Source organism: Chrysochloris asiatica, unplaced genomic scaffold (genome assembly GCF_000296735.1).
Source record: "Chrysochloris asiatica unplaced genomic scaffold, ChrAsi1.0 scaffold00317, whole genome shotgun sequence".
Taxonomy (NCBI): Eukaryota; Metazoa; Chordata; class Mammalia; order Afrosoricida; family Chrysochloridae; genus Chrysochloris; species Chrysochloris asiatica.
In genome coordinates this window covers 2,381,116-2,393,332 of record NW_006408835.1, presented here as the reverse complement: position 1 = coordinate 2,393,332, position 12,217 = coordinate 2,381,116, and the positions used below count along the sequence as shown (strand labels likewise).

General features: G+C 38.5%; 1 protein-coding gene across 5 annotated transcripts in view; it reads left to right on the top strand.

Moving 5' to 3' along the window:
- The window catches only part of DDC (dopa decarboxylase (aromatic L-amino acid decarboxylase)), a 112,732-nt gene that overhangs the window by 58,632 nt on the left and 41,883 nt on the right, over positions 1 to 12,217 (top strand). For all 5 annotated transcript variants that reach the window (XM_006875284.1, XM_006875282.1, XM_006875285.1 and 2 more), the window contains one exon: positions 1,794 to 1,888. In XM_006875284.1, the coding sequence (XP_006875346.1) occupies positions 1,794 to 1,888 (95 nt within the window). The remainder of the gene's footprint in view (positions 1 to 1,793; positions 1,889 to 12,217) is intronic.

The window sequence follows — 12,217 nt, the reverse complement described above, 5'->3', positions numbered from 1 at the left end:
TGGTTTTCCGCACATTGCTACTTTAAGAAAGATTTTTTCTGTTTTGTGCTCTTTAATATGTTTTGCCAAAAAGACTTTAAATTTGTCACTTAGATCAATTAATTGCTTGACTGACTTTTTTTTAGAAGAGGATGAGATATAAAAAAAGCAGATTACTGCAATCAGTTAGGTCTAAGAATGGAGTGAGAATGCCAAGGATGGCTACACATGGCCAACAAGAGAAGCTTAGTCCACTTAGAAGGGGAAGCAGGACCAAGCTGGACAGGGAGGCTTTGTCCTGAGGAGACCAAGGCTGGGAGGGTAATGGAGATCACCCCTTCCTTCTTGAATACATTTAAAATGCTGTCTCTTGAGATGGCTTTTTGTACTCCAAACTGAGTGTATCTCATTTGGGAGCACCGCCATTCCCCCTGGGTCACCAGTTTTACCTGCTTCCTCTCTATACCTGTATTATTCCTTAGGGACTAGCAGTAGCTTTGCCATTGCTGTTGTTGGGTGTTGTTGGGTCAGTTACAACTCATTGCAACTGCATGTGACAGAGTAGAACTCCTCCATAGTGTTTTCCAGGTTGTAATCTTTGTGGGATCTGATCAGCAAGTTGGGAATTGCTGGGTAGGTCTCAATGGTCATTTAGCAGCTGCACATCATCTGTGGCACCTTCAGTGCCCCTTGGTTTCACCGTTGGCAGATTATATACAAGATAGAGTTCCAGAAGTGGGCTCAAGTGTTCCTTCACTTCTGCTGGAACAAGGTACACCCTGTGGAGCCACTTTTGGTGGCATCTGTAAGTTTGGATGTCCCTGGTGTTCTTTTCCCCTTCTTTGATAAGGTCCCTTAGTCTTTTCCACCTCCTGACCCTCCTAGGTCTCTGATGCATCCTGAAATGGCAGCAGGGACCAAGCCATGAGGTGCAGATCTTGTGTTTGGCTCCATCCTGGATGTTAAGAGTCAGATCCTTTTTCTGATGTAAGTCCTGGTGAAGACACAGTTACACTGGTGTGTTGTAGTGCTAAATGACCAAATAGTCCCTCCTCCCAAGATAGTGGATAGTTGTTAATTGATGTTGTACAAGCTTTAACTCATAATAACCCAATGCACATTAGAACAAAATATTGTCTGGTCATGCACCATCTTCATGATTCTCAGTATGGGAGGTGGGAGCTGAGTCACAGTTAGGTCTGAATTGAGGCATCACACTTAAAGTAAGACTCGGTCCCTGCCCTCAAAGCTATTACAGTACGGTTGGAAAATAAGAGCCACAGGCGTGAAAAGAACACAGAATTCAAGATGGTAAAAACTCAAGGGTTAGTCCTTTTAAGAGTAGGGATGGTGGAGGACTATGGTACACTAGAGTGGGAAATGTGCCTGATCCTTCCTAAAACTATATTTATAAGAAGAAACTTTTAGAATATGTTAGCTAAGTTGATGGAGTGGACATGGGGTGCGGGTATAGGGAGTCCCAGATGGAATGAGGGACACCAGAAAAAGGTGATGTCACTAGAATACAGCCTGGAAAAGTATGCATGATGGAGTTACAGGGGAATTTTAAAGTATACAGAGCTATGAGGATCCGTTTTGAACATCAAAGGGCACAACTGATTCAGTTTCTGTCATTTTCCAAGCATCACTGAGCACCTGGTATGTACCAGGCATTGCCTGGGCACACAGAACACAACCTTCTCCTCAATCTCATTGCCTTAAGTCTTCTAGGGATCTGGGGGTGGGGAGCAGGTGTCAGACTCCACATGAGAAGGGCACTATTTGAGAACTCATGAGTGGTTCCTGAATTCCAGGTAACCAGGAGAATGTGTGGCTGCACATTGATGCTGCCTACGCAGGCAGTGCCTTCATCTGCCCTGAATTCCGGCATCTTCTGAATGGGGTAGAGGTGAGTAGACTCTTTGACCTTTACTGAGGTTATATTTTAAAGCACTTAGTCATCAGTAACATTTCAAAAGACTGTGACATTTGACATTTCATTGTGGTGGTTTGTTTCTGCAAATTGTTCTCAAACCATTTCTTCTGATTATTGGAAATTGTCCATCCTCATGACAAGGGTTGAGAATCTTGCCCAGTCACACAACCTGCATTCTACAAAAACCCCTTATGTTTAGAGCTATTAATGTGACTAAATAAATTCTGGGCAGAAATTATATGATAGGATAAATTTTAACATGTAAAACTACGGGGGAAAAAAAAGGATCATTATCCATTTAGTTCACAAAGCAAGTCTTGAAAAATTAAGATTGAAATCAGAGGAAGTTATTTTCTCTATCAACAATGGAGTGAAGCTCGAAGTCAACAACAACAACAACAAAACCCCTGAGAAATACACAGACATGGACACTATGGACACTAAACAACATACTATTAAGCTACCGATGGTTCAAGGAATAAATCAAAAGACAAATCACAAATTTCTTAAAGTCTAATGAAAATGAAAGCATAACATACCAAAATTCATGAGACACAGCAAAGACAGTACTCAGAGAGAAACTTATAGTAATCAATGCCTTAAAAAGGGAAGAAAAATTGGTAGTTAGGAAATAAAGTCTTGATGATAGAAATGGTGCTGGAGATCACATGATAGACAAATTTGCATGAACAATGACTTATTCATTGCAAATACCTTTTCCAACAATATAAAAGGACCTCAACTTCTAAAATACAAAGGCATCAGATTGACTACATCTGTGGGTGGGAGCAATGAAGAAGCTCAATACCACTATGCAAAACAAGGCTGACTGTGGAACAGACCATCAATGGCTCATATGCAAGCTCAGGTTGAAACTAAGGAAAATTAAAACAATTTCATGAGATCCAAATTATGACTGAATATTGTTGTTAAGTACCACTGAGGCGGTTCTAACTCATAGCAACCCTGTATAGGGTTTCTGAGAACTGGTTGGTGAGCCTGAACTGCCGGCCTTGTGGTTCAAACTGACTTTGTGGTCCAGTGCTTATCCTACAGTGCCACACCAGGACTCCCACCTGAATTTAGAGACCATCTCAAGAACAGATTTGAGGCAGTAAAGATTAATGATGGAAGTTCAGAAGATCAGTGGGATGACAACACCACCACAGATGGACAACCCTACAATAATAGTTGTTGTTAAGTTCTGTCAAGTCAATTCCAACTCATAGTGACCCTGTATAAGGTTTCTGAAGAGCAGTTGGTGGGTTTCAACTTCCAACTTTGTGGTTTGCATAACAGTGCTAATCCTACAGCGCCACAACAGAATAATAGCAGAAGATTTTAATACACCATTTTCAATGAAGGGCAAAACAAGTAGAAAGAAATTAAGAAAAGACACAGAAGAACTAAACAACACAATTAACCACCTTAACCTCATAAACCTATATAGAGCATTCAATCCAACAACAACACCATATATATTATTTTCTAGTGCTAATGGAACATTCTTCAGAATAGACCATACATAAAGTCACAAAACAAGCCTCAATAAAATTTAAAATATCAAAATACTGCAAAGCATCTTCTCAGAGGACAACACTATAAAATTAGAATTCAATAGGAAGAGCAAGGGAAAAAGTCAAATACATGGAAATTGACAAATGCCCTGCTTAAAAGTGACTAGACAACAGAAAAAATGAAATATATAAATTTCTTGAATCAAAAAAGAATGAAAACACAGCCTACCAGAAACTTTGAATAGAAGTGCTAAAAGGGTAATTTATAGCAATAAATGCTCACATCCAAAAAGAAGAAAGAACAAAAATCAATACTTTTAACCCAATTTATCTCGAACAATCTGAAGAAGAGCAGCAAAGTAGTCTACAGTCACCAGAAGAAAATAAATAAATAAATGAAATTAAAAAAACAATAAATGAAATCAACAAAACTAGAAGCTGATTCTTTGAAAGGATTACTAAAGACAAACAAACAAATGAAAACACTGGCAAATCTAACAAAAGAACATAAAAGATGAAGAAGATACAAATAGTATGAACAAGAAATTATTTGAGTGATGTCACAACAGAACCAATGGAAATAAATAGGATAATAACAGATTACTATGGAGAATTATATTCCAACATATTTGAAAATCTAGAAGAAATGGACTTATCTCTAGGAACACACTACCTACCTAAACTACCACAGACTGAAGTAAAAAACTTGAATAAACCAATAACAAAAGAAGAAATTGATCCAGTCATTAAAAATCTCCCAATTAAAACAAGTCTGGGCCCAGGCACATTTACCACTGAATTCCACCAAACATCTAGGGAATATTGTTGTTGTTATTAGGTGCCATTGAGTCAGTAATGACCCATAGCGACCTTATGCACAGCAGAATGAAACACTGCCTGATCCTGGGCCAACCTCACTACTGTTGCCACACTTGAGTCCATTGATGTTGCCACTTGGCCAGTCCATTTCGTTGGGGGTCTTCCTCTTTTTTTCTGACCCTTTGCCTTACCAAACATGATATTCTTCTCCAGTGATTCCCTTCTGATGATATGTCCAAAGTATGAGAGACGAAGTTTGGCCATCTTTGCTTCCAAGGAGCACTCTGGCTGCACTTCTTCCAAAACAGATCTAATGGTTCTTTTGGCAGCCCATGGCACTTTCAATATTCTCCTCCAACACCATAGCTCAAAAGCATCAATTCTTCTATGATCTTCCTTATTCACTGTCCAGCTTTCACATGCATATGAAGTTATTGAAAATACCATGGCTTGGGTAAGGCACACCTTAGTTCTCAAGCTGACATCTTTGCTCTTCAACACTTTAAAAAGGTCTTGTGCAGCATATTTGTCTAACACAATATGTTATTTGATTTCTTGACTGCTGCTTCCGTGACTGTTGATAATTGATCCAAGAAGAATGAAGTCCTTGACAACTTCAATCTTTTCTCCATTGATAAGAATGTTGTTTATTGGTCCAGTGGTGAGGATTTTTGTTTTCTTGACGTTGAGATGTAATCCATTAGGATTTTTGTTTTCTTGACGTTGAGATGCAATCCATACTGAAGGCTGTGTTCCTTGATCTTCATCAGTAAATGTTTCAAGTCCTCTTCACTTACAGCAAGCAAGGTTGTATCATCTGCATATCACAGGTTGTTAATGACCCTGCAGACAAGTGCTTATCCTATAGCACCAAAATGCTAGTCAATAGTTTCCAACAACATGAAAAAAAAAAATTTCATGGCCAAGTTGGATTAGGTATGCAAGAATGATTCAGTATTCGAAATACAAGCAACGTCATCCACCACATAAATAAAATAAATGAAAATAACCATGTAATCATATTGACTGATTCAGAAAATCTGTTAGACAAACTTCAGCACCCATTCCTGATAAAAACACTCAACAAAATAGAAATAGAAATAGAAGGGAAATTCCTCAACATAATCAAGGGTATATACACAAATTCATCAGCCAACACTACTCTCAACAGAGAGAAACTGGAAGCCTTCTCCTAGCAAACAGGAGCCCAGTATGAGTGCTCTCTATCACCACTCGTATTCAGTATTTTGTTAGAAATCTTAGCCAGAGCTGTCAAACCAGAAAAAGAAATTAAAGGCATCCAAACTGGCAAAGAAGAAATAAAACTCTATTTGTAGATGATATTATACTACACATAGAAAATCCCAAAGACTCAGCAAGAAAATTATTGGATCTCATTGAAAGATTCCTCAAAGTGGCCAGAGTACAAGATCAACATACAAAAATCAGTCAGATTATTCTATATTAATAAAGAGAGCTCTGAAAAGGGAATCAGGAAAACAGTACTATTTACAATATTCATCCAAAAGATAAAATATTTAGGAAAAAATCCAACCAGAGAAACAAAAGACCTATCTATACAAAGAAAACTACAAAATGCAACTACAAGAAACCAAAAAAGACCTTCAGAAATGGCAGAATATATCATGTTTATGGATTGGAAGTCCTAACATTGTGAAAATGTCAGCACTACCCAAATAGATCTATAGATAGAATTCAATCCCAACCCAGATTCCAACATAATTCTTTAAAAAGATAGAAATATGAGTCACTAACTTTATATGGAAAGAAAGAGTCTCTGGATAAGCAAGCCAAAGTAGGTAGTTTCTTACTTTCTGATCTTAAAACCTACTATACAGACACAGTAGTGAAACAGTCTGGTACTGGTACAATGAAAGATATGCAGCACAATAGAACAGAATCGATAACCCAGAAGTAAATCCATTCACCTATGTCAGCTAATCTTTCACAAAAGGCCAGATCACATGAAATGGGGAAGAGCTAGTCTCTTCAACAAACAATGCTGGCAAAACTGGAAATCCATTTGCAGGAGAATGAAACAAGACCTATATGTCACACTATATAAAATAATGAACTCAAGGTGGATTAAAGATCTAAATGTAAAAACTAGAACTATAAAGATTATCGATGAAAAAATAGGGGCAAACTCATGGACTCCGATATATGGCATCAACCAAAAGATTTCACCAAAAGAGTAAAAAAAGAACCCACAGATTGGGAAAACAAATTTGGCAATGACATATCAGACAAGGCACTAATCTCTAAAATTTATAGATATTTAAATGAATGTATAGTTTTTTTATTTTTTATGTGTTCCCCCCTAATACCTATCTACTGCTTGGCTGAAATTTGAATCATGTGGGTCCGTTCAGTTCCAGGCCTGAAGAGTGACCAAGGCCCATAGACTTGAGTCACTGCAGTCTCTTTCTAGTCATATTTATAATGTTGATTTTGGTTAACCATTTCTACCACTCATCTAGGACCTTCTAATTTGATTGATCCCTTTCAGAAAAGTTGGTAGTGATAGCCAGGAATCATCTAGCTATGGTCTCAGGGTCATGGAGACTGATCCTCATGTGTCCATTGGACTGTCTGGTTCCAAGCATCTTCAATTTTCATCACTTTTCTTTTCTCAGCTCAGAGACAGACCAATAGTTATACCTTAGATGGTTGCACACAAGCTTTTGAGATCCCAATCACTACTCACAAAAGTAAGATGTAGCACATTGTCTTTGTGGACCATGTTATGCCAATTGACCATGGTGTCCCCTAAGACTATGGTCCTAAGCCCCCCAGGTCCAGCAACTAATTCCTTCAAGATGCTTGGTTAATAGTTAAGAAGTTTTCATAATTTTGCCCCCTGTATGTATGCTCTACCACATTAATTGAAATGTTGCAGCAAAAGTAAATTCCCATGTACAAATATCCTCTGTCCAACTTTTTTATATTTCGGTGTATACTCCAACTTTCTCTTTCATATCTGTTCAGTCTTGTACCTGTCCATGTATCTACCCCATAGATCACTGTGTTGAAGGGTATGTATATTACAGTATTGACCTTTATTCTTTTTAACACTTGCACTCCTCCCTATGTCTTCCTCCTCCTGTTGTGCATTGATTTCTTCATCACCCAAGTTAATATGTGTCTACCTTCTAGGCAGTATAGAGGGTAACCATCAAAGAATATTTCTTTTACCATGAAACCCTTTTTAAAAGCCTTTTAGAGTAGTGGTCTCATACAATAGTTATCCTTGGTGATTGACTAATTTCACTTAGCATAATGCCCTCCAGGGTCATCCATATGAGCTATTTCACAGATTCATCATTATTCTTCAAAGTTGCATGATATTCCATTGTATGTATGTACCAAAGCTTTGTCTACCCATTCTTCCACTAATGGACATTTAGAGCGTCTCCATCTTTTTGCTGTTGTAAACAGTGCTGGGATGAACATGGGTGTGCATACATCTCTTGGTTTCACAGCTCTTGTTTTATTTTAAAAACTTTTTATTGTGAGTTGAGTGAAGGTTTACAAACAAGATCATCAGTTTTACATTAAAAAACTATACCCTTCGTTTCATCTTCAATGATTACAAAAACACTAGTGACATACCCACACCATGGCATGCTCAACCACCCAAGATTGAAAGGGCAGCATTTACTTAAGGGTGACATTCAGAAGGGTCAGGGAAAAAAATGAAGAATGAAAAGAAAAATCACAGGAAGGATATGGAGTAACTAATGTGATATTGATGGGATTATAATCATTAAAATGAACTGAAGTATATAATTTGTTGAATGTAAAACTGATGATCTACTCTGTAAACCTTCACTCAATTCACAATAGAAATTGTATGACTTAAGGGTAAGTTTGCACATCTGATTATTTTCATTTTTGTCAATAAGTGTGCACCTGCAGAAAGTTGAATGACAAAAGGAATGTGGTTGATATATTTATAACAATGACAAAAATTAAACAAAGAAGGAATAGTAAAGCAGCTGTTGAGCCTACTTATGTACAACCAAACACTTCATACGGTTGGCTTCTTGGTTTGGAGTTTTCGAGGCATGGTTTCATGGGACATCCCAATTAATTGGCATAGTAATGTGTTTTGTGCATCTGTTCAACCTCCTAGTTCATTGTGTAGTGCCTGGGTCTTAAAAGTTTGCAAGTGGCTATTCCAGGCAAAGCAATTAATTCATCTACATTCACTTGGGACAACAGAGGGAGAAGGATGGGAATGGGAAGCTGGTATGGAATGTGTAGCTAATGGTTTCCTCCTTTGCCATAAAACCAGAAGAACTGAATGGTGCCTGGCTACCATGACTGAACATTTTGATCAAATATTCATAGAGGAATGCTGGTCAACAGTAGGAAACTACAGAACAGAATTTCAAATTTGAATGGATTCTAGACTTTATGTCATGGATCTATTCCTGAAACTATTACCCTGAGATAATCATTATACCTTAAACCAGAAACATCCCCTGAAATCATCTGAAAACTGAACAATAGTTTAACTTAGCTAATAAAAATATCAGCCCTTGCAGTGTATGCCCTTTGGGTGTTTGAATGATTGCATATTCCTGAGTGCTTCGGTGTACATCCAAAAAATAAAAAAAACCTGAAGGGGAATAGAAATAAATACTGTTGAATGATGATGCATGGAGGGGATTGTAATCATTGCAATGAAATGAAATACAATACACTGAGTGTAAAGATGATGTTCTCCCATGTAAACTATCACTTAATTCACAATAAAAACTTAAAAAAAAAAAATCAGCTTTGAGCATTATGCTCTTTGAAGAAATTGACAACAGCAACAAAAATACCAGATAGGAAATTTAGGAGGCAGTAAGATTATGTTCAAGAGTTCTGGTGGTGCAGAGGGTTATGCATAGGGCTGTGGAACTGCAAGGTAGATGGTTCAAATCTATCAGTTGTTCCACGGGCTATAGATGAGGCTGTCTGCTCCTGTGAAGATTTCATTTCAGAAGCCTATGGAGCACTTGTACTTCGTCTTATAGGGTCTCTATGAGGAGGGATTGGCTCAACAGCACTCAGTTCCTGTTGTTGATGTTTTGTTAATTATGGAAGAAGAGCTCAGAAAAGGAAAGTATATAATCAGTGTCACATCAGTGAACATGTAGAACCTGTTGAAGTGGTTTACACATTGTGGTATATGTTCTCAACAACATCAAAATAAATAAAATTTAGGGCAAAAACAAAACCAAATAGTTTAGCTGAATTAGATAAGAATGTCTACCTTGAATATTGTGTTCTTTTAAACAATTGTTGTTGTTGTTGTTAAGTGCCATCGAGTCAGTTCTGACCCATAACGACCCCGGTGTAGTGTTTCTGAGGGGCAGCTGGTAATCTTGAACAGCCAACCTTGCAGTTCAAATGGCTTTGCAGTCTGGTGCATTAATCCACAGCGCCACACCAGGACTCCTTTGAACAACTACCTATATGAAATCAAACTGACGAGAGCAACTCAGAAAGTTAGATGAGAATTTTAGGAGGCAGTGAATTTGTGTGATGATGGGACAACAATTTGGAAAAGGATATTGAAAAAGATGGCTCATGGCAGAGAATATAACAAATGCCAATAAATTATACATGTAGAAATGTGTTTGGCTCAGCATATTTCCACACACTCACAAATGGAGTCAGGCAGTAAAAAGAGAGAGAGGGAGAAATCCTGTGGGAAATATTTAGTGACAAAGTAAACTCTTTAAACATTTCAGTTCAAGGTACAATTTAAATTGCCAAATGGAAATTCCATATAATCAGATTCGATTTGATAGTGATGTTCTGACCATGCATTTAAGTAATACTGAGCAAGTAGCTGCCAATGAATTTAAATGTGCTCTGCCTCTTCTGGAAATTGGACAATGTGGATTGTAACACACAACTAGAACACCTGTTTGTCTTGAGAAACAGCTAACAAATGACCGACTAATACTCTGTAACACAAAGAAATGACCTTATTGATGGATTGTGATTTGTGCTCTCAGACTCAGGCAGGATTTTATTGCTGGCAATAGCTCAGAGGACAGGGAGTTCCTCCCTAGAAACTCAGATACGTGACAGTAAGTAAAAAATATCACTATAAACTCATGCTGTTTTGGTTAAGTGCCATTGAGTCAGTTGTGATTCAGAACGACCCTGTATAGAGTTTCTGAGCAGTGACTGATGGGTTTGAACTGCTGACTTTGCAGTCAGCACTCTGGTACTCATCCTATAGTGCTACACCAGCACTTCATAAAATCATAGGAACCTTTATTAAACAAAAATATCAAAATGTAAAGCTATTGTTTCTTTACCTCTCCTCCGTGTGGTCCATGGGCTTCAGAAGACGGGTCTTCCTTCTCTCTAACCCTTCCCTAAGGAATCTTGGGCTCTTGGATTTTACACCATGTCAATTACACTGGCAATATGGGTATCCTCTGGGGACTCAAATCCTGGTACCTTTAAATATTCTTTGAATTTGGGGAACAAAAAGAAGTTTACAAGTACAAGATCAGGTACAAGTGCAAGACAGAAGGGGTAAGAGTTTTCAATGAAATTCTCAGATAGCCCTTGATACCCTCAAAGACTCAGCAGATATGCTGTGGGGAAAAACTCCTCAACACAATTGCCCTGTTTTTTCTCACCAAAGCAGTTTTTAGGTTTCTTAAAATGTCTTCATAGTAAACCCCCATGATTGTTCTGTGTCCTTCGAGAAAATCTATCAAGATTACCCCTTTGGGGGTCCCATAAACTTTGCCATACCCTTCTGAGCTGACCTCTCTGTCACGAATTTAATTGACCCAGCAGACCCTGTTGGAAGTCAGTGTTTTGACTGGACTGGTTTTTTTTTTTTTGTTTTTTTTTGAAAGCACCCTAATGAGACTTAGAAAAGTGAGAGAACCCATGTGCAGCCATCCATTGATCACAGAGACATGTTTAAACATGGTTTGGAAAAAACTTGTGCATGTATGAATAGACCCCTAGTGGCAGTACTTTTGGACTTACTCTAGTAAAAGCAAGAAAGAGTTTAGAGAGGCAAGAATTGGCTGTGCATCCAGAAAAGGGAAGCTCAGGCAGCGTGTGGCACTGTGGGTTACTGTGCTAGACTGCAAGGTTGCTTTGAACCGCAAGGATGGTGTTCAAGCACACCATTTGCTCCTCAGAACTGACTTGATGACACTTAACAACAACAACAAGGCAGGGGAGTAGTGGCCTTGCGTCCACAACAAAGGCTTTCTCCTTTGGGGCATGGAAGTTCACTTTGATGGCATAGCAACTAAAGACACTGATTTGGCACTGCACTCTGATTTGAATCCCAGGTTTCCCTAAGGACTAGCTGGCTGACATTAGGCAAGTTAGTTATCCTCTGTGTGCTTCATAAAATGAAGTTAATCGTGATTTCTTTTTTGTGGAGGTTTATAAAGATTGCTTGTGTTGTTGCTAAGTGTCATTGAGTTGGTTCCGACTCATAGCAACCTTGTATAGGATTTTTAAGGAGCACCTAGAGATTTGTAGTCCAGTGCTGATCCTACAGCACCACACCAGAATCAACTGCATTAATTTTATCTAAAGGTCTTGAAAACAGTGGCAGGCAGTAACTACTATGAATGCATTGTTATTGTTGTTGTTGTTGTTAGGTGCCATGGAGTCGGTACCGACTTATAGTGACCCTATGCACAGCAGAGTGAAACACTGCTCGGTCCTGGGCCAACTTCACTACTGTTGCCACACTTGAGTCCTTCGATGCTGCCACTTGGTCAATCCATCTCATTGGGGGTCTTCCTCTTTTTCTCTGACCTTCCACCTTACCAAACATGATATCCTTCTCCAGTGACTAATCCCTCCTGACTATATGTCCGAAGTATGAGAGACGAAGTTTGGCCATCTTGGCCTCCAAAGAGCACTCTGGCTGCACTTCTTCCAAAATGGATCT